The sequence below is a fragment of the Apis laboriosa genome, unplaced genomic scaffold, assembly GCF_014066325.1.
Source record: "Apis laboriosa isolate Shangri-la unplaced genomic scaffold, ASM1406632v1 scaffold1321_cov151, whole genome shotgun sequence".
Classification (NCBI taxonomy): domain Eukaryota; kingdom Metazoa; phylum Arthropoda; class Insecta; order Hymenoptera; family Apidae; genus Apis; species Apis laboriosa.
This window is the reverse complement of record NW_025221248.1, coordinates 918,101-944,395: the sequence shown is the minus strand read 5'-3', so window position 1 is coordinate 944,395 and position 26,295 is coordinate 918,101. Positions and strand designations below refer to the sequence as shown.

Below are 26,295 nucleotides of genomic sequence, written 5' to 3'. Positions count from 1 at the left end.
TGATCGTATTTACCCTATTCGAATCGTGTTGCAAAAGAGACATTCACCGCTATTAAGAGCGTTATTACATTTATTTACATTTATTTGTATTTCTTTCTTTTTTTTTTCTATAATCACTATAAATATAATCTATATATAATCTATAAATAATTATAAAATCGATCTGTATTTCTTTTTTATTAAATAGACTCTTTCAAGCGGTGTATGTCTAATACGTTAACTGCCAAATGGTCGTTAATGTTTAGGCATATGCATGACACTCCTGTTTAATCGTTTCTATATCTCTGTTTCTGCCTTTGAGTCCACATCTATAGTAACTATAGTAGACCTATTGATTGTCCGTACAGAAAATTTTGCGAAAATGTTGTCTCCCCCTTTTTCCCTGAACGGCCTCCGGAAACCGTGGAATAGCCTTGAACCAACTCGTTTAACCGTTCCTTGTTACATTAGAAAGTTCGATGTCGGCCAGATTGAAATAATGTCAATCAAGTAATGCAAATCAAAACCAACGATAAAGGTATCCCACCTATAATGAATCATTAATGAAAAAAAAAAAATTTAACATCTTTTACAAAAATGATACTACATCGATCCACTACTCAATCCAAATATCATCGATTCGATAATCACATTGTTTCATATGTTTATCAATAATATCGTTTCATATATTTATATATATATACATTTAATATCATGATTTTTCATCCTACGTGAAAATGCCTCCTCGTAATCATTCGTAATTCACCACACATCTTCGATCTATCATCGTCTTTCATCATCTTTCGTCACTTGGTCGTGTACCGAATAGTCATCGTAATTATGCCTCATCCATTGAACCATCTATCGCCTATCGATGAGCAACAAGCACTCATATGTTAGTCGTAATCGTTTCAACTTCATCTCATCTCTCAGCTCTTCGAAAGCGTCTCACAAGAGAAAAGAAAAGAAAAGAAAAAAAAAAAAAAAGAAAAATCTAACGATGTCTGCCAATGTGTTTTTTGATTGAAATCACTGGATGCATCGAGATGGATAGAATACTTTTGATAAAAATAAACATCCCTTCGCCTCGTCCTTCCGCCCACCCCTATTTCCAATTTCCCCTTTTCTCTTTTTGTTTTGTCAATCTTTGCCTCTCTTTCTCTCTGTCTGTCAATCTATTCAGTCATTAATCAGGCTAAAAGTTGCTCGCGCGAGATCGATCGCGATCAGATCGACGATCGTGTCCGAGCATTGCGATCGGATTGATCAGGAGTGGTAGCGGGTGTTTCAGTCACGGGCCCTGGCCGCGTGCGTTGGAGCATATGGGAACCGTCGACGGTTTCCTCGACGGGTTCGTCGACCAGCGTGCCACCATTACCGCCACCACCCTCGGGCCCAGGGCCTACTCCGTTCTACAGGAGGTCCCCGCAGGTCCATCGGAAATGTACGTTCTCTGTACCACGTACCTGCTGCCCGCTAGCCCGACTTTCACGTATTTCAGATATCTCTATAAACCTTTACTCCCGCACCAATTACCATGGTCACTATTTATACCTTACTCACCGTGCTAACTGTCTCTATCTTTAACCCTTAAACAGTTTAAATGATTAAATGTAGAAGGTAGAATGTATGGGGTACGAGAATGATCATTAAACGTACACGAACTTGTATTTAATTAATCCGTTTTATCGCGAAATTAAACTGTTAAAGGGTTGAATCGAATCGTTGCTCTTAACGATTATTATAATAAACGTGATGAGAAACTTCTTGAAAAACGTTAGGATTAAAATCGAATTTCTAACGAGTATTACTGATAATAAACATTTCGTATGGGTTCGAAAGTTTGTGGGTGAAAATTTTTTCTTGTTTAAACGATTCCCGATTCGTTCGCAAATCAAAGCTTCAAGAAATATTTAATCAAATACTTATTCATTTCTTTCTCCCCTCTTGTAACTGTTCAAGATTCATCTATGCTCGAATATTTTTCGAGATTACACGCGTCGTTTGTTCGATCAGTTCCAGGATGATTCGAAACAATTTTCAAAACAATGATATTGAGATTGACATTACATATGTATATACCTATATGCACCTATATGCGTATATACCGCAATGAAATTCCAACTTTCTCGTCTATTGTGACGCGATACACTTATTGCGTCCATAGCTACTGGAAATGCAAGTGCGAGGAAACCTCGATATTCGAGTGTGGACGTAATTCTGAGCGGCTTGATAATGCCGAAAGATCCTTCAACCCTCGTTAACCCTCTCCAATAAAAAAATAAATCTCAACATATGCGATGCAACCTTGCTTAAAATGTAAATTACGTATAAAATGAATCTTCTTTGATACGAATCATGTATAACGATTTTATAAACTCGTCGATATTCACACTTATTTCGAGAAAAATATTTCGAAATATTTCGATCGAATATTCGAAATGTTTCATATCGCGATAGATATTTTACATTTCTCAAATTACGCAAATGCATAAACATTTCAAGCAAGGTATTGCGCCAATGAGAGCTGTCTTACACGTAAATTCCCTTAATCGAAACGACGCTTTATTCATCATTGTACTTTGTGTACCGTATGTTTTAGCCTTCCTCGCAACCACAGCTCCCCCCTATCGCCCCCTTCATCACATCAAACCCTCAACCACTACCACGAGTACTACCACAATTACCACTACTACTACCACAACCACTATCACTACCACTACAAACACAACAAGTACAAGCGTAAAACCCCCGGTAAAACATTCGATTCATACGAGTGTCCATCACCCACCTACGTCGAGCGCTGCTGCTGCGGCCAGGCCGGACCGTGTTAAAGATATAAGCCGATCCCACCAAGGTCCAAACGAAGCTCAGGCAAAAACGGGCCGCGACCAGTCAGCTGCGGCTGCGGCCGCAGCCGCCGTCGCCGATCCATCCAAATCATCCTCCGATAGTCGATACGCGTCAAACCAAGCCGCTACCGCCGTCCAACCTAGTAAGTAGCATGCTCTCTGTCAGAAAAAGACCTGTGTTCTTCTCCGTTCGCCTTATATATATACATATATATATATATATATTTACCCGCTCGAACACAATTTAAACAATGCTTTCCGTGTGTTCGTTGGTGTCGTTATCGTTGTCATTATCATTGTCGTAATCGATATCGTTGTCGTTATCTTTATATCGCTATCGTTGCCTTTGTATATTTGTTATTATTATATACATATAATACTTTTTTCTCTCCCTCTCTTTCTTTTCTTCTCTATTTATCTATCTGTCTATCTGTCTCTTCTTCGCCTCGATTATCTTCTATTCGTTTTTTTCTCCACTATTTTTCTCGTTGATTCGCTACTCGAATCCCTAATTTTTTTTCTACTTTCACACACACGTTCTCTCTCTCTCTTTCTCTTTTTCTGATATTGTCTATCTCCTTGGTACTCTTTCAAAGCAATAGTGTTCGGAAGTGAAGCTATTCCTGAAATTCACACTTTAATACACTTCTTTTTCCCGCGCGAAATAGAGCGCCTATGAGTTCTTCCTTTCTCGTCACGCTTTCATAGTATAGATTGCATATAGATCGTATATTCAGATATATATATATGAATATATTTACCATGTTTTCACTCGAATCGGATAATTCTTCGCGATTGTGTTTTTAATTCTACTCTACTACTTGTCTCTACTAATGTCTACGTCGTCTAGTTGTCAAATCAAGGGATTCGAGATAGCTTTGTGTGATATCCGACTGTGGTCTATATTTTTTTCACCACGCTGAATTCATCTTGCTAAATTCGTTCCTTTGTGCATAGCCGGAGCTGTTTTTGTTAGATCAGCTTTTCGCACCAACACCCGCGCCTAACCTTAAAATCGAATCGTCACTCTCTAAAGACTCTTGAACAGAAAAAGGAACGGAAAGAAGAAAAGAAACGTGTTTAGAACGAGTCAGGTGACCGTTGAACGTAAGTGTGTGCTTCCAACGATGATCTTCCGTTTAGAGAATGCGAAAATTTTTCTTTACAGAGAAACAAATGCAAATGATATTTACTTAGCTCGTAATATGATTATTAAGCAATACGTGACATTTCTGCTCGTTCTCTTTCTTTCACATTCTTTTTCTTTATATTTTGTTTTTCTCTTTTTCTGATCATATCTGAATTCGCAGGATTCTGCTTTTTGTTGAACACGGGGACAACTACAAGGGGAAGCAGAGAAAAGAGGAAAGCAGATTATCCGTGATATTTCACCGCTCAGTGCAATCGAGTACATAAATGTGCGATAGAGAGAGAACAATAGCCTGTATGCTAGAGCCCTTTGTCAACCTGTTGCGTGGCCGTGCAATACAGCTGCACATTTACACACATTCTATACGTCACACCTAACCTAGTATTCTTTCTACTTCACCAATCTCTCTCTCTCTCTCTCTCTCTCTCTCTCTCTCTCTCTCTCTCTCTCTTCTGTTTATCTCTTTCTGTTTATCTACTATGTATGTATCTGTATATTCGTACAAATACATATATGTTTCTTCCTGCATCCTGAGTACGCTAGTGTACTTTTTATTGAAATGTTCCCATTTCGTAGATTCCTCGTGTAATCGCGAATCATAATCGATTTTCGATATCAGCGCTCGATGACTCGATCAATGTTTCTCTCCACTCCTGTTTAAATATCGTTATAACCACCAACGGTAAGAACGAGATAAAAATCCTTTTTTAAATAGAGTGTAAATACAGAGTGTCTCGTTAAAATGTAAATAGTATAGAGTCGTATAATAATAGTATAATCACGATAGAAAGTAGGATACTTTTAGGATAGAAAGTATCCTGAAATTTAAATGGAACAAAAGAAGAGAAAAGAAATATATACATATATATAAAAAATTCGAAACATCGAGTGCGATCCAGCTCGAGCTCGAGCAACAGGATGGTTATATACAAAATCGTTAAAAGTGTCAATGAAACGTTGCAGTGACGGCAGAGCCACAAGTAAACGGGGACGTGACGGGTGGAGAGTCGAGTGTCGCGTCAACGCCACCGTCCCAGTCTCAGGCGCCAGTTTCAGCCACCGCCGCAAGCCCGTGGATCGACGACGAACCGGTAGTGAAAAGTCCGCCAGAACCAACCAGGGTAAAGTCGCCGGAACAAATGATCATGCGTTCACCGGAACCGGTCAACTGGACGGTTCCATTAGACACCGGGAAAACGTTCACTGTCACGCAAAACGTTAGAGAAGGTATTTTAACATTTGTTCTTTCTTTTTCTTTTTTTTTTTTTTCGAGAAATAAAAAATACAAAATTCAACGGTACTCATTAGTGAACGTCGTAGAATTTTCATATTATATTTAATATGTACAGCGAATCTTTGAACTTCGAACGGTTCAAAATTCTTGAACTTGAAACTTCAAAATCGCGCACAGAATCATATGATAGTATCAATCTGTTTAATAATGAAAATATGAAATTTTTAAAAAATTTTTTAAAAAATAGATAAAAAATATTAGATATATTACGTATCTTTTAAAATAAGTAGATAGATAATGTTGATCAACCAATCTTTATTTTAATGCACAGATGAAATCTATAATTTTAATTTTAATTAATTAATTATATGTATATATTAGTTATTAAAAATAAAAATATTCAATTATTAGAATTATTTTATTTATTAATATGATCTTTTGAAATAGACATTTAAAATGTTTTACATTGTGTAAATTTTAGAGATCTTTAAATTAATTCAATTTACACATTTTTTTGGATTAATTCAATTTATATTATTTCAAAAAAGTGGAGAAATTTAAATCTAAAGTTTAGTTAAAAGAATGGATTGTATTCGAAATTTAAAAGTTCACTATTGTTTCTCACATATCATTAAAAATATATTTGAACAAGTTGTCAAAAAATTATTGATTTAAATAAACTCGAAATATCGTTAAGGATATTTTGGATAATTTTCTCATACATATAACCAATAATTAATCTTAATTTTTATATTATATATAAGTTTTATACTATGTATAATTATTTGAACGAGTAAGTAAATAAAAAATTTAAGAAAGTGATTCTAAAGATAAATCCAAAAATTGATATATAAAAATTGGAGTTTACTTTTCAAGTTGTAAATAATTTAATTTTACTCTAGAGTAAATCGAAAAAGACTTTGAGTGTAACGGAAGTAACGCTTTTTATTCCATCGTCGAGTTGTTTTATTTCATCTAATGCAAAATTAAATTGTTTATAGTTTAATAAATAGCTTTAATGAATGTTTTTGCGTATCAACTTTTGTATTTGTTTTAATCTTTAAAATCACTTTAAATTTTCTAGCTATGTACATACATATAACTACATACATATAACTACAGAAGCATGCAACGATATCATTTTTTTCTATTTTTTTTGATTTGAATTTTAAAATAAGATTTTCCATAAGCATGTTATTAGATGTCAATATTTCAAATACATATAAATACATAAAATGCATATATATGCGTGCAAAGCTATATATAAATGAAATATTTAAATGTATAAATACATTTATATGTAAATACAATTATAGAAAATCTTATCTCAAATCAAAAGCAAAATCTGAACCGCTGAAACTCAATGTATGTATATAACGTAAAATATACTCAAAGATTGTTCAAAATATTTAATGCTTTCAATATTATATTTCAAACTCATTGAAGATCTGATATGAGAAAATAGTTTTCCAATAAATTCACAATATATTTAATTCGCTATAAATATTAATAAAATTCCATTTTCATGATATTCAATTTATCATAATATATTTTCAAGAACCTCTGACGCGTCCGCATAGCGAGGCAAAGAGCTGGGCACCTTCGTCGGTTCCATCGGCTCCGCAATCTGCACCACCTGAATTAGCGGCACAGCACAAGTCGCAACATTCCCAACATTCCGGATATAAATCTCCAGAAAGTGAAAGTGTTTCTATAGGTAGCTTTAGCGGTTTGAACGGACACAAGGACATGGACTCCGAAAGGGATAGTCCGTTGCCCTCGAATATTCAAACTGGCGGCACCCCCACACACGTTGACGATGTAAGACTACTGTTTTGTTTTTTTTTTTATGAAAAAATATTATTCAACTTGGTTTAAAATAATCGATCTTAAAATTAAAAATAAATTTAAATTTCGAGAAAGAAAACGTTTTTTATTCTCGGTAAAAATAAAAATTTTGATCAATTATAGGAAACAGGCGGTATCGAAGAAGAATCTAAAGAGCAAAGATCGGAGCCATCAATAAAATCCGTAGCAGGGACGAGCTTAAGATGTCTAGAGGATCCAAGTTTCGAATATGAGAGGAAAAAAGAAGGTAGCCAGCCAACAACGACGGCGACCATGACAGCCCCGTCATCGACGACGACTCCTCAACAGGGTTACCGCATCCTGGAGGCGGAGTCGCCTCAAGGTGGCACCATTGATAGTGGCGGTGCCGGTAACGTGGGTGGAATAGGAAGTAGCGGGGGTGGCTACCATGTACTGGAAGCGCCGACAGTGGTTCCAGGCTCTGCACAACGTTCCGCAGCGAGCGAAGTGCTGGAAAAAGCACGAAATCGTTTCGATAAATTCTGGGGAAAGAGCAGCGGCTCAGAGAATTAGGGCGTTCAATGCGAGAAAATAAAAGTAGTAGCAGTGTTCTCGAAAGCGGAGGAGCAAAGAGAAACGAAAAAGACGAAGGTAGAAGAGAAAAGGAGAATAAATGATAAAACAATTCGACGAGGTTCCTATGGAAGCTCCTTTCCTGATTCGTCTTCTTGTTCCGGTTGTTTTTCATCGGAAACGAGATATCTCGTAGGTTCCTTTCCGTCTTACTCGTCACGTGCTGAGCGTTCTTCGTTCTTCCGGAAACGCCTCGAAAAATCTGTTCGAACATTTTCTTTAATTCGTTCATCAGAACGTATATATATATATATATTGTATTCATCTCAACCAAAAGTTGAAATGATATATTATAGCGGGAATTTTCTTTTTTTTAGGAAAAATTTTTTTTTCATTCCATTTCATTATTATTTTAAGCACGAAAAGAAGAATTTTTCGAACTTATACGAGTGCTTGATAATGTAATCGATAAAGTTTCGAAAAAAAGACGTCGTAAAGAAAAAAAAAATTGGTAAATATATCTTCTCTATAAAATGAAAACAAGGAAAACGAAGAGGTGCATGCAGGAAATTATTCTTATTAAAATTCGAAGAATAATTCGAAGAATGCATTTGATTATGTACACAAATACACATTTACGCAATACACAGTGTTATGCACACATTTTTTAATTTGCCAGAACTAGCAAATATATGTTCGACTGAAAGATGATTTTAAGTCGAAATGAAGAAAATGTTAAAACAAAAACTTAAAAAAATCTAATTTCCAATCTGTAGGACATTCAGATATATACACAAATATACACGCGATACCACGAGATGGGATACATAGAAAGGCACGCACTTAGACGAGTATGCGAGTCAATAAGTTTCTAAGATGTTTCAAGTGATCCTTCGATGTTTCGGCGGGGGATCAGCCATAGTTAAGTCCGAAATTTTTTTTTTTCCATTATATAAGAACAAGGGAATGAAGAGAAAAAAAAGAAAGAAAATAATCGTGACGAATCGAATTGCGAGGAAATAAAATACGGCTTGTTGCTATAAATAAGGAGAGAAGGATTCAATAACCTTCAATCGCTTCGTGCATTTTATATAAATCTATATACAAAAAACAATTATGTACGTATACACGAATATGAATGTGTACAATTAATGGGTATTGCACTCGCGGATTACATAATCACGGAACCGAAAATATTCCTAAGATCTTTCCTGTCAATCATCCAATTTTTCGTCTTATCGATCAATTTAAAAAAAAAAAAAAAAAAAAAAAAAAAAAAAGATCTCTAGAAAGAAAGTTGATCGTCCGCGATAGATCTGATTAAATTATTATCGATAGTACCGTGAAAAGATTAGTTTCTTTTAAATACAAACTAACATTTTCTGCCGATTTAACAAGTTTGCCGATTCAGAAATGGATATATATTCCATTTTTATATAGAATACTTGATCGTTTTTTAAGAAATTTATAGAATAGTCTGTATTATTACTGCACAAGGCTGACATTTTTGACAGTTGTATCATATTCATATTATTATACAGATATTCTTATTGTTTATTCGCTTATCTTATCTTTGAGCAAAAACAAAATCTTCAGTCTTTCTTATAAGATATCTTAGTCTTTCCTTGAATTTTCTTCAAAAAAATTTCTTGAAAAAAAAAAAAAACGATCAAGTAACGAGCAATCTCCCAAAAAAAAAAAACTGGCAAACGAAAACTATCATCAAGCGAAATGAATTACTGTAGTGAGGCGTAGTGTTTTTTTCATGCATAATACATAATTCTCGAGAACAACCGGGAAAGACGAATTAATTCAATCGTTGGGAACCGACGAGAATCGAAATAAAACGAAGGGAAATTTGCAATTCCTACGAATTTCGCGCGAGAAATCACGCTTTTACGCGTCGCTTGAATTTACGATTAGAAACTTGGTATTAGTTCAAAATATATTGAAATTATGGAATAATCTGAAGAAAAAAAAAAAAAAAAAAAAAAAAAAAANAAAAAAAAAAAAAAAAAAAAAAAAAAAAGAAAGAAAGAAAACGGGGAAGAGAAGGATGAATATTAACTTCCCGTGAAATGTTGTATTCCGTCTGATTTCTTACATGATAAATTCATTCGTACGTTTCTCTTAAGAACGAATCGAAGGTAAAGAAGAAAAGAAGAGAAAAGAGATTCGATGTGTCCGAAGTTTGATAACGAGGGAAATCTTCCTATCTTAAAATATAGGAAATAAAGAGAAACAAAATAAATAAATAAATAAAAGATCGAAGCAATCTTTTTATGAAGAGATATAGGATTCCCTTGTTTTCGCTTCGAGGACGATGGAAGGAGAGCAAAGAGAAATGCAAAGAAAAAGAAAAATACCGAATGACTCAAGCGACGGAGCTTTTTCTCTCTTTCACGCGCATTTGGTACACCGGTACACCACACTCCATCCAGATCCACGTCCAAGAGTCAACCAACCGTAGTGAAGCAGTATAATGATAATGATTAATATGATAAACGATAATCTAGTAATAAAAAAAAAAACTATTAAAAGAAAAAAAAATAAATAAATAAAAAAAACGTATGGAAAAAAAATTACAAAATGCAAATGACTGACGAGGGACTAGATGAAAGTGTAAAAGATCAGGGTGTCGATGAAAAATTGTAGGAACATTTTTGAAAATAATTGACCGAACGATAACCAATCAATGATAATTATTATTTTAGTTTTTAATTTAATCGAATTATTTAGTTTCTTTATTAACAAGAAAAGAAAAGAAAATTGTAATTTTAAATCAAAAATTGATATGAAATGTTTAAAATATTTTCATTCATTGAATTATTCATTTGAACAATATTTGTTTGAATTTTTTTTTAAGCTGCAGCTATTCTTTCGAAATAATTTTTGGAAATAATTTTTAGACGTGAAGAAAAAAGATATTGGTTCTTACATGGTGTGGAGAAAAAAGAAATATTGAAATTTATCATTGATTGTATTATCGTCTCAAACAGTTCGAGATATCGGTACGATTAGAAAATATTTGCATCTTAAAATTCTTTTTTCTTTTTTTTTTTTTTTTTTTATAAGAATTTCATGCCATTTTCCTTCTTTCCTCAATTCTCCCTTTCCTTCCCTCGATTGTGTTTAGAAAGAAGAAACGTTTATCTCTGCTTACACCGATCTGTCTGATTCAAAGATGAATACTATCAAATGAAATGGAAAATGAAAAATAAGAAGAAGAAATGCATGACTTTAATCAATAATTTATTAGATTATTAAATGAATTCTATTTCTTATATTTATTTGAATATCTTTTTTCTATTTCTTGTATTTATTTGAATATTTTTGCATAAAATTTTCTATCATTTCTATTTTTAATCATAATATTTTAAAATAATATTTCCATTGTTTTATAAATATTCGTCTAGATTTCTAGATCCGTTTTTAAATCTGTCTTTAATATTCAATTTCGTGATTATGATTCTTATGATTTTTATGCATAATATCATAAAATTGTTTATGATAGTAATCTTATATCAGATATCGAAAGATGTTTTCGATGCAGTCACCATTTTAATCTATTTATCGTTCATTGTAATAAACATTTAAATTACTTACATATTTTATATTAAAATCGTTTTGAAAATTTAAAAAATGTAATATTTAATATGATTATAATTAAAATTAAAACTAAACGACAAAAAAAACTAAAACAACACTATTACAATAGTTCATTCAATCAATATTCTTGAAAGATTCATTTAAAACAGTGGCATTATATAGAGTATTATTATTATTAATGGTTTGCTATTTGCTATATTGCTCTGTTATACAATAATTATTCAAATTGCATTATATTAGGGAAAGAAAGAGGTGAGGACAATTATGATAACATATATTTATTTATTGTTATTATTAAAATTATTAAAAAATTTTTAACAGTATCACTAAATCATATTTATTTTTTTTTTATTTTCTTAGCTAAATCAAAAAATAAAAAAAAAGAGAATGCAAAAAGAGAGAAAAAAAGCTTGAACAGTTTGGTGTAAGCCTATAAAAACGGAGACGGAAACGTTGATCAACAAGGCTAGTAACCGTTTTAAATATGTTGGAGAAGCACCTCGCAGAAGCTTACACTGCCTTTCCGAATTTAGAAGCTGATTTGTCCTGTGATTTCCAGAACGCCACACATCATCATCTATATGGCTACTATGTACATTATATTCAATCTCGATTTGAAACATGAATCATGAAACATGCATGTAGGCACAGAAGGAAAATGATTTTCCCTGTTTTCAAACGAAGTAAGATCCTAATGAATACTGCGAAACAAAATAAATATTTATTCATTTTGAATTAAAATATTTATTCATTTCTATTTGATAGATAATCGATATCGAGTGCGATTTATTAATCATTTGTAAGATTTTTCACAAGACTATAAATAATGTCTTGATAGGCAAAAGTTTAATATATTATGTTTTACTTTATAATTACACGCATATCTAACAAGTACAGATGATATGTTTAAGAAAAAGGCTTGGAAATTTAAAAACCAAAAGTTTATGATAAATCTTCCTTTTAATCAAACAAACGATTTATTATTTCGTATAATTGTTTTCTTTACCAAAATTTATTCAATTCAACATTTCCCTCCCCGTTGCTCCGAGCCTTTCTTCTCATTTCTATACATAGACAGATCTATTTCTAATGATTACAAAATCATCAAATGGATCTTATAAGAAATAATAAATATGAATGTGCTGGCCACATTCAACAAATCAAGATTCAAAACAGAAACTATGAATAAAAGTGTAGTATTTTAGAATATCTTTTTTTACAATTCAGAAAAAATTGGCTATTGAAGACTCTGATGGTAAGAAATACGCGAAAATCATTTTATTTCAAAACAAGTAAACAAAAATATTTAAAAAAATACAGTATCTGAATGATTATTGTTTCAAAATTTCGCCTGTATTCTCGCCTCAGTCTTTATGCCTATTAATATATAGATAGATTGTGCTATATATATATATATATATATATATATATATATTTATATATACAAATATATCTATATATACATTATATAGTATATTATGAAAAAAACAATGCGAATGAAAAAAAATAATATTAGATTAAAACAACAATAGTATTTACAAAAAAATTAAGAAGATAAATCGAAACAAAGCCTGTTTTGTCAAAATAAGAGAATCACGTGTAACGGTCAATTATTATAAGAATAATGACAATGATGAATATGCTTTATAATATCACGAATAGCTATGAATAACTATTTCTTAATTTTTTTTCATCGATTAGATTAATTCTTCTTTTCTTAAAATATTAATTTTTTAAAATATTAAATTTATAAAAGTAAATCTTTTTTTTTTTCCTTTTTCTTTTTTTTTTGAAAAAAATTTTTAGAAAGAAAAATATGATTTGATTTAATTAAGAAATGAAATATAACGAGTTTTCTCGTATTTTACAAAACAGATTGAGAAAAATTTGCAATTGCAAAGTTGAAATCATTATTAAGAATAGCAAACATAATCTGAATAGTAAAGAATAGTTATATACGTAATTTGTTCCTCCGAATATATTTTTTTTCTATGTCATTCTATATCCTTAAATCAATATGTAATCATTTGTTACAAAATATCGAATTTGAATCATTTATCAACATCTTGTTATTTAATTAATGATAAAGATGATAAAATCATAAGAGACATTTCGTCAAGAAAAAATTGAAAGAAATTTTAAGCTACGAATTACGAATTTTTAAATGATTCGATTAACTGCCAAATCATAACATCTATGTATCAATATAACTTTCTTCACTTTATCACAAACAATTTAATTACTTTCCTAGTGTTGAATCCGAAAATAACGCAACAATATTTCGATATTTTATATTAAATTATATAATTAATAATTAACAAAAACTTGATAACGTGCGACTGGAAATTTCAGGAGTTCAATTTTTACGATCACATTTTTTTTTTCTCATATACCTTTCCCGTATTCAATGTGCACATATTGGGACCGATGTTGATCTTTGTAGGAAAATTCACTGTTTGTAAATGAAAGCAAACCAAAGGGAAAGAAAATGATTACTTAATGTGAAATATTAAAAAAGAAATTACTATCACGGCGAGCATATAAATGTTAAGCATTACGTAACACTACGGTACTTTTGCGCATCCCCTTCTCGTCCAAAAATTGCGTTTTTACTCTCCGATTGCATCGTAGAGGAAAATCATTTATTACAATAATTGCAAATTATTATGGCTATATATATATTATATATATATATAAATATATATATTATATATTAGAAATTGAAATATTCGTAATAAAGAACACGCCGACGCTTCCTGTGATCTTGGACTGTTTTAATTGTTCTAAAAGAATTATTTTCCTTTTTTTCAATACATCATACCATCCTTTATCAATTTATTTAGAAAATATAATTGCTAAAAAATAAGAAATACACATGAGTATATCTATAATATGAAACGATTTGATTGAAATAATTTATTTAAACACGTGATTCGATAAAACATACATATATACATATTGCCATACAGTGCTCAATTAATAACTTGTAAGTATTTTAATCCAATAATTGAAAACAAAGAGTAATTTCCGATTCTTATAAAAAGTCATATCTTAATAAATAGGTCCATCGTCTAAATTATCGTCTTCATCGTCGTAACCTTCTCCATTATCGAAATAATTATTAAGATAATCAGTTCCTTCATCCATTTCCTCATCCAGTTCCTCTTCTTCATCCTCCGCATGCTCATCATCTTTTTCTTCTGTTTCTTCTTCTTCTTTTTCCTCTTCTTCTGTATCACTTTGTTGTGAATTCTCTTTTTTCTCTAATTCTTGTAACTTTGACTCAACATCAACATTTTTTTGCTTTTTCAATGGTTTCTCAAATTTTTGTCCTTTACGTTTTCTTAGCTGAGGTTTTAATTCTGCTGGCATTCTGCTCCAATCGTATCTAGTCTCGTAACTACTTTTATCTGTAATCAAATCTTGGTACCGATCTGAATACCTCTCAATATCTTTTTTAATTACAAGAGGTAAAACATTGTTAGATGATTCTCTCATATATTCTGCATATTCTCTCTTTAATTCTAACAGATAACTCATTTCTGTATTAATAATTAATGGCATTGGTTTGTATTCTAAAGAAGGATACTTTGGTGGAGGTTGTAACACTGGTGGTGGTAATGCCTCTCCTTTAGTAAAACCCAATTGTTCTGTGCTAATTGACATAGAAGGTTTACCTCTTCCTCTGCCACGCCCAGCCATGATAATAATACACGTATTTTATTTTATAATAATAATATTTAATAATAACAATTAATAATAATAAACAATTAATAAAATTAGTAAAAGCAATATTTATTTGAAATCTATTGGCAATATCTTCTCTTAAAAACTTTGATAATTCTTCACTTCAATTATGATCATAAAAAACACTTGAGAAAATATTTCGATTTATTTCATATCTTCTGAGCCATAAGCTGTTTTTCTTCATCTCTGACAAGTTCTTCCTGTTTAACTATAAACACTTCCTTATCATAAATTACTTTAATAACTAGAGAGCAAGAAGGACATGTGGCTTCTTCCATTCCAGCAGCTAATTCTGATTTAGATATTTGAAATTGATCTCCGCAAGGACATGGATAATAATATATTTCTTCATCTTCGTCATATTCAAAATCTTCAATTTCTACTTCATCATGATACACTGACATAATTTTAATAATACGAGATAATTTTGTAATGAGTTTAAATAGAGGTTAAAAGTAGTCACCATAATAAAATAAATATACTATACTTGTAAACTGTATATCATATATAGTTATCATATATAGTATTATGAAAATGATAGATAGGCTACTCTATGGAATAAAAAGATTACATATTCGCTTTTCTTTTTTCCTTTTTCTTTAATAAAAATAATTTTACAAAAATATCTATTTAATAAACATTTTCTTGTAATACAAAAATATAAAATATTTATTTACAAAAATGAAATAAATATTTCTACAAATAATTATATATTTATATCTATATTACTTTCTCTCTTTTATGTTACGTACAAATTTTTAAAGAATTTATTTCGTATTAAATCTTTTTAATATTTTTATATAATACATTTATGTAACTTTTAATATTTCAAATTGTTAATATTTTATAAAATATAAAATTATATTTAGTTAATAAAGATAAAATGTATGTATATATTTATCTATTCATACAATGATCATAAAAAAATATAATATTGACATATCATTTATAAAAAAACTATTTTTAAAAAATTATTCGAAAAAATATATATACTATATTTTATTTATTTTTATTTTATTAGAATTTTTATGTCATTATGTTGTTTTAAAATTCACATATAAATAATTTTAAAAATGATTAATACTCATATATAAATGTAATTTCAAAATATATGTATATCAGATTTAAAAATAAATTTTTCATAATTTTAATGATACAAATTGAAAATATACGTACTTTATTGAACTCAGCTGTTTTCATCAGGTGATTTTGACATTCTTATCTACTTTCAGATTAAATGAAATCATCTGTTACAACTACACATAGTTCAACATTATATGTCTGACATGGAAGAACATACACATAACTTATGCGCCAGTGTAACTATTGATATAAACGGCTATAACAGAGCCCTTTAATAACTTTTTCATAATTTATAAAATAAATATATCAATGCATTTTTCTTGATATATAAAAACATAAAGGTAGGTTATTCGTATTATGTAAATAAAACAAAATGAATGAACATTTTATTATGATACAATATATAAGATTTTATCAAAATGTTTACGAAATGTTACAAAAATATATTTTTCATGTAAAATAATTAAACAATGAATCCACTGCTATTCTTTTAATATTTCTGAATATTGTTTTAACTTATATAAGTAAATCGATTATTTAAACATTATATGACTGGAAATACTATATATTTCTATTATATGGTTATTAAAAATTTTCTTCTAAAATTTTTATTTTTTACTCTATTTATTAATATATTTATATTTTTTTATTCTATTCATTGATATAACTATATTTTTTATTGTATTATCATTATTTATCTTTAACAATAAAAATTATGAGGTTATAAAGAAATAATAATGTATATATTTATATATATATCAATATATTATATTAATGTATCTAATTAAGTATATGTAATTAAAATATGAAATATGTAAATTAAAACATTTCTGAATTATTAAAAAAAGATATTTAATAATATAGATGTCAACTGAAGAATATGATACTGAAATGGATTATTCCGACTCAGATTGCGGAGATCCAGGTTATGAAGATTATTATAATGTGCAACCATGGGATGGTGAAGGTGATAATGATATAGATAATGATCAAAGCAGAAGAGATCCTGAATATGCTGTATATGATTGTTTGAGAATTGAAGAAGTGGAAAGACTTTTGAATGAGGATGTAGAATTGTTAAGTAATAGTCTTCATATAACACCATCCTTAGCTAAAGTTTTATTACATGCGCACAATTGGACATTACAAGATATCATCACAAAATACCGTACCAATGCTTCCAGTTTATTAATTAATTCAAAAATAAAACCATTACCTCCATTGGATTCATTATCAGAATTAAAAAATCAAAGGAATGGATTATGTTCAGTTTGTGTTGCAATTTATCCAGCTGAGAAATTTTCTACATTGACATGTGGACATTCATTTTGTAAAGACTGCTGGTGCATGCATTTTGAAGTACAAATAACTCAAGGTATTTCTACAGGTAAGTTTATTGAAAAAAATGGATCAGATTATTGAAATCTTTTTATTGAATTCAGCTAAATTAATTTAAATTAGGAATAAGCTGCATGGCACAGGATTGCAATGTCTTAGCTCCAGAAGATTTTGTTTTATCTCTACTTACCAAGCCTAACATGAGAGAAAGATATCAACAGTTTGCTTTTTGTGATTATGTAAAATCCCATCCACAATTAAGGTTTTGTCCAGGGCCCAATTGTCAAATGATTATGCGTTCAAAAGAACAAAGAGCAAAAAGAGTGATGTGTTCATCATGTAAAACTGTATTTTGGTATGTATTCATATTTCTAGAATATTTATAAATTTAATCATACACTTGTTTAATCATACATATTTAGAAATAATAATAATTTCAGTTTTCGATGTGGTATTGATTATCATGCACCTACTGATTGTAATACTATGAAGAAATGGTTAACAAAATGCGCAGATGATTCAGAAACAGCTAATTATATTAGTGCCCACACCAAAGATGTCAGTATTTAAATTTTATATGTAAAATATTTGTATATAATTTTATAAAAGAAATAATCTTTAATTTATAGTGTCCAAAATGCCATATTTGTATAGAAAAAAATGGTGGCTGCAATCATATGCAATGTTATAATTGTAAGTATGATTTTTGTTGGATGTGCCTTGGAGATTGGAAAGCACATGGAAGTGAATATTATGTATGTTCACGTTATAAAGAGAATCCTAACATTGCCCATGAAAGTGTACTTGCACAAGCAAGAGAAGCTCTTAAAAAATATCTTCATTATTATGAAAGAGTAAGAGTTGTTTCTTTTTAAGATTAATTTTATATGTAATTTTATGTGTATTTATACTTTTGAATATCTTTTAGTGGGAAAATCATAGTAAATCATTAAAATTGGAAGAGCAAACATTGGAAGCTATAAAAATGCAAATAAATAAAAAAGTAATGAACTCTAGTGGAACATGGATTGACTGGCAACATTTATTTGCAGCTGCATCACTTTTAACACGTTGCCGTTATACTTTGCAATATACTTATCCTTATGCTTATTATATGGAACCTGGTCCACGTAAAGAATTGGTAAAAATTTATTTTAATTTTTAAAATATTTAATAAGTTTAAAGATAAAAGAAACACTAAATATATATAATAAATATTTATAGTTTGAATATCAACAAGCTCAATTGGAAGCAGAAATAGAAGATCTTTCTTGGAAAATAGAACATGCAGAAACAACAAATCGTGGAGACTTAGAAAATCAAATGGATATTGCTGAAAAGCGTAGAGTTACTTTACTAAAGGACTTCCTTGAAGTATAAATATTAAGTGATCATAAATATTCTATTATATCAGTCTCTTTTACAGTCAGGCCAAACTTATAAAATAACTATAGTTTAATTCTTGAAGTATTATAATCCAACAGTTATTATTTTTTATATAATATGCATTAGTTAATTGTTTGCTATAAAAAAAAAATTCAGAAATGCATAGAATAGATTAAATTGATGATATTTTAGAAAGTAGAAAAAAGATAACTATGGAAATTTGTTGAAAATTTAATTACAAGTAACTTTAGATTAAAGTGTTTTTTAATGATTAAGCAATTTTTAAATCATCATTTTTACTATAAGCACACATATATAATTCTTAAACTTTTGTTAAAAAAAATATTTGCAGTATAAAAATGAAATTTATTTGTTGGTTATGTACTCTTACATAAATGAAGAATTCTATAAATAATTTTTAATTCTATAGATTCTATAGATTCTATAGAATCTGAAATATAGAATCTATAGAATTTAAAAAAAAATGAGAGAGAGAGAGAGAGAGAGAGAGAGAGAGAGAGAGAGAGAGAGAAAGAATCACTGAAAAAAAAAATATAAGAAAGTATTGATTTGTATCGACTGATTGTTAAAATTTGATATAGAATGTATAATTTGCTAGTCTAAGAGTATTCCATAAATATTATATAATTACAGTGCTTTCTACAAAATTCATATTTAAGATTTTTATTGATTGACTATTTCTATGAATGCTTATTGCACAAAAAATATAATATAAATTTGACAATTTGACAAAAAATATAATATGAATCATTGATTTCATGATAGCATTATATTACTTATTTTATCAAATAAGATTAAATATGAATTTTATTTATCCTCAGATATTCCTCTAAGCAGTGTTATTATTAAGAAATATTTCAGTACCAATATATAAAAATAAAAATATGAAAAAAACAACAACAATAAAAAAAACAAAAAATAGCCTAATAATTTAATTAGATGCTACCTTTATTATGTAAATATTGTGGTAATGTAAAAGAATATATGTGACATTTTCTATAATTAAACTTAAGATGCATGCAACGATCAAGAACATCCACTAAAAACATAGCATAATTAAACTTTTTTTCAACTATTTATATACAATACTTTAGAATAGATATGAATGATTTTAATAAAGAATCCTATTTAAACTTAATGGCTATTGTGGAAATAAGTGTAACAATTATCATTAAAAGAAATAAAATTTAGCACAATAAGTTATGTATCTTTTATATATAATCATTAAAGTAAGTCATAAAATGTTGAATACATTGAATTACTATAATTAAAATATTATAACAAAAAGCATTAAAAAAATTATTCTAATTTTGAAAAACTTATTTTAAAAAATTTTTGTTTTTTAATATTTTAATGTATCTTTTATATTATATAATTATATATAAAATATTACAATATATTTGTGGGATATATTTGATAGATTTAGCCAAAATAAGTAAGTATAAAAAATAATGTTCATCCTATATTTTTATTTAAATAAAAAATTTAAGCATTTTCATATCTCTGGCATAAAAAAACAATAATTGAAGTATAATTTAAAATTAAATTAACTCAATTTAATTTAATTTAGTTAATAATTTAGCTTAGTAATTTATTAATTATAATTTAAATATCAATAACATTAAACGAAACTATTAATAAAACAATAAAGTAATTTCAATTTTGGTATCTTAAAGAATTAACTTTTTAAATTTCAATATGATATTTAAAATTTTTTTTTTATTATCAAGTTGATATAAGAAAAAAATTTTATATATCATTTCATAATATATAAAATATATTAAAGGTATTCAATATTATAATTTTATAAAATCGTTCTTATTTAAATACACAATTATTAAATTATTAAATTATGATTATTTTTAATCTAAAATACTTTTTAATAATAGTAGAATACAATTTTTTTAAAATTTAAAAACAATTTACACAAATAAATAAATAAATTATTTTAAAAATAAAAAAATTAAAAATTTCAAAATAATGTTTTTTTAAGTAAAAATTGATAAATTGTATTAAAAATTAACATTCAATGAATATGTATAAATTTTTACTATATTTTTAAAAAATTAATATTTTTATTTGAATTTTTGATAATGGCATTTATTTCATTTTTATTTGTGAAAAGTTTAATCATAGAAATACGATTAATGCAATTTTTAAAGTAATATTTTAACTGATATTAATGGCGCGAAAAATTGTTACATATTTAACTTTTTAAAATTTTAAAATGGCGCGTTCGATTGATTGTTGCGGTTAGCAAGCAGACTGTAGACTTCGTGAAATCGCGATGTATATATTGCGAAAATATCAAAGTATTGACGGATTAGCGAAAAGAGCGCTACTCTTCCTCTGTTAACTAGTAGAGAAAAGTTTATTATTGTTGTGATAAGTAAAGTGACAGAAAGAAAACATAATAAGAGTAAGGTAATCACGCTTTTCCATATGACAGACGGGCCTGTCATATTCTACCAAAACATATATTTATCTTTAAAACTTTCAAAGATATTAATACAACAATGGCGATGGGTAAAGGATTTCGCGTTTACGAAAAATTAAAACCACCTAGTCCTCATTCACTTATATTAGAACAACGAAATCGAAAGGAAACTGTTCTTTTTGAATCACAGGCAGTTGCTGTACTTTGTAAGTATTTTTATCATAATTAATATTTTTTTTAAATATTCTCGATTTTTAATTTTTTAATTTTCTTGTTATTTAAAATTTTATTTTAAAAAGTATAAAAATAAATATTTATTTCAAGTAGATCCTATATGTATTTTGTAATTTTGAATTAATTTACAGCTGCTGAAGAAACAGATACTTTAAAAGGAAAATATACAAAATTATTAGATGCATATGGATGTTTAGGTGTCTTGCAATTAAATGCAGGCGAAAATACTTTATTGTATCTTGTTCTTGTCACTGGTTGTTTTTCGGTTGGTAAAATAGGAGAATCAGAAGTATTTAGAATTACACAAACTCATTTTGTACCACTTCATTACACACAAGGTAATGAGGATCGTGTATCTGAAGTCAGAAAAGTTCTAAACTCAGGTACATTTTATATTTCTTGGTCTGCTAATAACCAAGAACCTCTTGATATTACTCTTAGTGCACAAAGGCGATGTAAATCTACAATAACTGATAATAGATTCTTCTGGTTAGTATTATATATATGCAAAATTTTAATATTAAATATAATATTAAATATTAAATTTAATATTAAATATTTTTTTTTTCTTATCAAATAACAGGAATCGAATGTTACATATACATTTATTAAGATATGGTGTAGATACATCTCATTGGTTACTTAAAGCAATGTGTGGTAGCGTGGAAATTCGAACTGTATATGTTGGTCATAGACAAGCTCGTGCTGTTCTTATATCAAGATTGAGTTGCGAACGTGCAGGCACAAGGTATTTTTAATTTATTTTTAATTAAATATAAATTATCTAATTTATTAGGAAATTATTAGAAAATTATTTTATAAAATTCAGTTATAAGAATTTAAATCTAATTTAATATCTATTTACAAAGTATCCAAGAAATAAGATTAATAAAACAATTTTTATTTATTGTAAATCAAAATTTAATTTTGACAAATAAAAATTTAATTAGCAATTATTATTTTATTTATTAATATACATATAAAAAACTAATGAAATTAATTGTTATATTATAATCTTAACAATAAATCAACATAGAGTATCTATTTTTTATTATTACCATTACAATTCAATTTGTATATGGACTCATCTTATTAGATATATTAACATTCAGAGAAACATAATTTTTAAACTCTTACTATTAAAAGTGATATTTTTAGATTTTATTCACTTGAATAATCACTTGAATATAATCTTGAATATAATCAAAAATATTAAAAAAATCAATAATTTTTTATTTTTTTTATTTCAATTTAATAATTTAAAAATTTTTTAAATATATATTCTATATATATTTATATATATAATAATATTATGATAATTCAAACAGCAACATTTTCATGATAATAATAAATATAATTTTTATTATTTTTTAATTGTACAATTATAATTAAAAAAGAATATATTTGTATATTTGATAATTTCATCATTAAAAATCAAAATTATATTTAACATTAATATCATATTATAAATTTATATTTATTATCTAGGTTTAATGTCAGAGGAACTAATGATGATGGTCATGTAGCAAATTTTGTAGAAACAGAGCAAGTAATATATTTAGATAATGAAGTAACCTCTTATGTGCAAACTAGAGGATCAGTTCCTTTATTCTGGGAGCAACCTGGTATTCAAGTTGGTTCTCATAAAGTGAAAATTTCTCGTGGTTTTGAAGCATCTGCACCTGCTTTTCATAGACACTTAAATATAATCAAAGAAAGGTATGGGCAGCAAATAATTGTCAATCTTCTTGGATCTAGTCTAATTGGGAGCAAAGAAGGAGAAGCAATGTTAAGTCAGTTATTCCAGACTCATCATAATATGTCAGAACATAATGATGTGCCTCATATTTTATTTGATTATCATCAAGAATGTAGAGGTGGAAATATGAAAAATCTTTCAAAATTAAAAGCAAAAATAGATAAATATTTAGAATCATTTTCATTGTTTTATGCGGCTGGTAATACTGTCATTCTTGAACAAACTGGAACTATTAGAACAAATTGTCTCGATTGTTTAGATAGAACAAATTGTGTACAAACATTTTTTGCATTAGAAATACTTGGCAAACAACTTGGATTATTAAAGTTACTTGAAAAGCAACAGATGGTTTCAAGATTTGAAGAAGTATTTAGACAAATGTGGATCAACAATGGTAATGAAGTAAGTAAAATATATGCTGGTACTGGGGCAATTCAAGGAAGTTCAAAATTAATGGATGGTGCAAGATCTGCAGCTAGAACAATACAAAATAATTTATTAGACTCCAGTAAACAAGAGGCTATTGACATCTTATTATTGGGATCAACATTAAATACAGAATTGGCGGATAGAGCTCGATTACTTTTACCTTCAAATATGTTACACGCTCCACCCAGCGTTCTCAGAGAAATGTGCAAAAGATATAATGAATATGTAACTACAATGAATCTTAGAATAAGTGTGGGTACTTATAATGTTAATGGAGGAAAACATTTCCGAAGTGTTGTATATAAAGATGTATCTCTTTCTGATTGGTTATTAGATGCTCCACAAAAGTCATCATGTAAGTTTAATTTAAATTAATTAATTATTTAATTAAACAATTTAAATATGTTTATTTTTATTAATGAAATATATTTTTATGAGTTATTTATTTTTTTATAGCTTTAGTATCAGTCGAATATGATAATGTTCCTGTAGATATATTTGCAATAGGATTTGAAGAAATTGTTGATTTAAATGCTAGCAATATAATGGCGGCTAGTACCGATAATGCAAAAGCTTGGGCAGAGGAATTACAAAAAGTACTTTCCCGAGATACTGAATATGTTTTGGTCACCTATCAACAGTTAGTTGGCGTTTGTCTCTATTTATTTATACGACCTAAGCATGCACCTTATTTAAGAGATGTAGCTGTAGATTGTGTTAAAACCGGATTAGGAGGTGCAACAGGAAATAAAGGAGCTGCAGCTATTAGATGTGTATTGTATTCTACGTCTTTCTGTTTCGTTTGCGCGCATTTCGCTGCTGGACAAAGTCAAGTTAATGAACGTAATGCAGATTATGCAGAAATAACACGAAAAATTACATTTCCTATGGGAAGAACATTGAATACTCATGATTATGTATTTTGGTGTGGAGATTTTAATTATAGAGTTGATATGGATAAAGATGAAATGAAAGAAATGATAAAAAAAAATGAATTTAATCAAATATTACAATATGATCAATTGAAGGTAAATATAAAGTAAATACTCTGTACAAACTATAAAAAATACTGTAAAAAATATTTTTTTTAATATTTTGAAAATAGGTTCAACAGAATCATGGAAATGTCTTTAAAAATTTTTTGGAAGGTCCTATTATTTTTGCTCCAACATATAAGTATGATCTTTTTTCTGATGATTATGATACTAGTGAAAAATGTCGTCAACCTGCATGGACTGATAGAATATTATGGAAACGTCGAAAACAAGTACCTGATATTGGTTAGTTTTGTATAATTATCATTTTAATTAATATTCTTATAATTTTTATTAATAATAATATTTGCTTTTATCTATTTTAGATTCTCCTACAGATTGGAATCCAGGAAAATTGATACATTATGGTAGGGCAGAATTAAAACAAAGCGATCATCGACCAGTTATTGCTATAATAGATATAGATATTCATTGTGTTGAATCTGAAAAACGTGAACGAGTATTTAAAGAAGTAATTCAAGATTTAGGTCCACCTGATGGCACTATAGTAGTAAAAGCAATTGAAGAATCAGATGATATAGACAGCGTATTTGATGAAAATTTTATGATGGCATTATTACAAGATTTCTCTCATATTGGCGAAGTAATTCTTGTTAGATTCGTTGGTGAAACAATCTGGGTAACATTTAGAGATGGGCAATGTGCTTTGTCAGCAGCAAGGAAAGGTATGACTCAAGTATGTGGCCAAACCTTAAAATTATCTTTGAAATCACCGAATTGGGTGCAATTAATTGAAAAAGAAATAGAACTTTGTAGTAATACTACAGTTGCACAATTTGTTTCAAATTCTCTAATAAAAAATTCAATTCAAAGATTAGAACAATTAGACATAGGAGAACGGTCATCTTCTAGTAGAAATAGTCCAAATGGAGTAATTCCTCCACCTAGACCAGCACCACCAGGTCGTCCAGCTCAACTACCCAAAAGTCCAATACAAGATCGAAAACAAGGACCACGTGCTGGTGTATTTAGCGTATTGCCCAATCAATTTTTAATGTCATTATCTAGAGAAAGAGTAGAATCTGAACAAAGTGAAAGATTATCACCAGAATCTGCAATTTATGAAGAAATATTGGATGGATCACCTAATTATCCTATACCAAACCGTCCACCACCACCACTACCTCGTACAGATCCTTTGCAAGAATCATCTAATAGATCAGCCAGTTCTAAACCACCTCCGCTACCCCAAAGACAAGCTCCTCCTCCTCCACAACATCCTCCACCTATTTTACCTACTTCAAATGTTCCGCCGCCAATTCCAGCAAGAACATCAGGTGGACCGCCTATTCCAGCTAGAAATCCACATTGAATCTATTTAATTCAAAAAACAATTCAGAATGTGTAATTGTGTAGTTAATTTATAAATAATGATAAAAATTAACAGAATAGATCGCTTCTATATAATGTAAAGCTATATAGCATATTGCAAATTTTAAATTTATTCTGTGATTATTTTCATTTATTTGATAGAAATTCAGTTTTCAAACAATATAAGAATTTAAGTTTTCACTTGTGCAATTTCCTACTTTGCATGTAAACAAATTTGTTATTTCAAATTGATTATAAAAATAATATAAACCATATACAGAACTTACAA

At 28.6% G+C, this 26,295-nt stretch overlaps 5 protein-coding genes across 21 annotated transcripts in view; 3 read left to right on the top strand and 2 right to left on the bottom strand.

Moving 5' to 3' along the window:
• The window catches only part of LOC122720701 (proteoglycan 4-like), a 36,754-nt gene extending 27,447 nt beyond the window's left edge, over window positions 1–9,307 (top strand). For 14 of the 16 annotated variants that reach the window (XM_043947569.1, XM_043947568.1, XM_043947576.1 and 11 more), the window contains 4 exons: window positions 1,271–1,423; window positions 4,945–5,208; window positions 6,774–7,036; window positions 7,187–9,307. In XM_043947569.1, coding sequence (XP_043803504.1) covers window positions 1,271–1,423; window positions 4,945–5,208; window positions 6,774–7,036; window positions 7,187–7,597 — 1,091 coding nt within the window. In that variant the 3' untranslated portion in view covers window positions 7,598–9,307. Of the gene's footprint in view, window positions 1–1,270; window positions 1,424–2,836; window positions 2,975–4,944; window positions 5,209–6,773; window positions 7,037–7,186 lie in introns of all 16 variants that reach the window. The other 2 variants (XM_043947574.1, XM_043947580.1) reach the window with 2 other exon arrangements.
• Window positions 9,308–10,451: 1,144 nt separating this feature from the next.
• Window positions 10,452–14,914, bottom strand: LOC122720656 (DNA-directed RNA polymerase III subunit RPC7-like). Its single transcript, XM_043947469.1, has 2 exons — window positions 14,154–14,914; window positions 10,452–14,061 (listed from the first exon to the last, which is right to left on the bottom strand). The coding sequence occupies exon 1, from the start codon at window positions 14,906–14,908 to the stop codon at window positions 14,258–14,260; it is 651 nt and encodes a 216-aa protein (XP_043803404.1). The 5' UTR covers window positions 14,909–14,914; the 3' UTR covers window positions 10,452–14,061; window positions 14,154–14,257.
• Window positions 14,915–15,088: 174 nt separating this feature from the next.
• LOC122720657 (DPH3 homolog) lies at window positions 15,089–15,406 on the bottom strand. Its single transcript, XM_043947471.1, has one exon. The coding sequence runs from the start codon at window positions 15,355–15,357 to the stop codon at window positions 15,103–15,105; it is 255 nt and encodes an 84-aa protein (XP_043803406.1). The 5' UTR covers window positions 15,358–15,406; the 3' UTR covers window positions 15,089–15,102.
• Window positions 15,407–16,196: 790 nt separating this feature from the next.
• On the top strand, window positions 16,197–18,973 carry LOC122720715 (potential E3 ubiquitin-protein ligase ariadne-2). Its single transcript, XM_043947609.1, has 7 exons — window positions 16,197–16,377; window positions 16,901–17,423; window positions 17,498–17,729; window positions 17,815–17,932; window positions 18,004–18,228; window positions 18,303–18,515; window positions 18,599–18,973. The coding sequence occupies exons 2-7, from the start codon at window positions 16,901–16,903 to the stop codon at window positions 18,752–18,754; spliced, it is 1,467 nt and encodes a 488-aa protein (XP_043803544.1). The 5' UTR covers window positions 16,197–16,377; the 3' UTR covers window positions 18,755–18,973.
• Window positions 18,974–21,053: 2,080 nt separating this feature from the next.
• On the top strand, window positions 21,054–26,245 carry LOC122720661 (synaptojanin-1). Of its 2 annotated transcripts, XM_043947478.1 has the most exons (8): window positions 21,054–21,205; window positions 21,284–21,424; window positions 21,584–21,941; window positions 22,036–22,200; window positions 22,941–23,995; window positions 24,097–24,668; window positions 24,746–24,920; window positions 25,001–26,245. In XM_043947478.1, exons 2-8 carry the CDS (start codon window positions 21,298–21,300, stop codon window positions 26,005–26,007), a joined length of 3,459 nt encoding a protein of 1,152 aa, XP_043803413.1. In that variant the 5' UTR covers window positions 21,054–21,205; window positions 21,284–21,297; the 3' UTR covers window positions 26,008–26,245. The 2 variants fall into 2 exon arrangements, with proteins under 2 accessions (XP_043803413.1, XP_043803412.1); XM_043947477.1 differs by having other exon boundaries at window positions 21,054–21,424.
• Window positions 26,246–26,295: the final 50 nt, after the last annotated feature.

Bases quoted from the DNA above. Each gene is read 5' to 3' on its own strand.
- LOC122720656 (XM_043947469.1), bottom strand. From the start codon at position 14,908: ATGGCTGGGCGTGGCAGAGGAAGAGGTAAACCTTCTATGTCAATTAGC.
- LOC122720657 (XM_043947471.1), bottom strand. From the start codon at position 15,357: ATGTCAGTGTATCATGATGAAGTAGAAATTGAAGATTTTGAATATGAC.
- LOC122720715 (XM_043947609.1), top strand. From the start codon at position 16,901: ATGTCAACTGAAGAATATGATACTGAAATGGATTATTCCGACTCAGAT. The intron at 17,730-17,814 runs GTATGTATTCAT...TAATAATTTCAG, and splicing joins TCATGTAAAACTGTATTTTG to TTTTCGATGTGGTATTGATT. The intron at 18,229-18,302 runs GTAAGAGTTGTT...AATATCTTTTAG, and splicing joins ATCTTCATTATTATGAAAGA to TGGGAAAATCATAGTAAATC.
- LOC122720661 (XM_043947478.1), top strand. From the start codon at position 21,298: ATGGCGATGGGTAAAGGATTTCGCGTTTACGAAAAATTAAAACCACCT. The intron at 22,201-22,940 runs GTATTTTTAATT...TTTATTATCTAG, and splicing joins TGCGAACGTGCAGGCACAAG to GTTTAATGTCAGAGGAACTA. The intron at 24,921-25,000 runs GTTAGTTTTGTA...TATCTATTTTAG, and splicing joins AAAACAAGTACCTGATATTG to ATTCTCCTACAGATTGGAAT.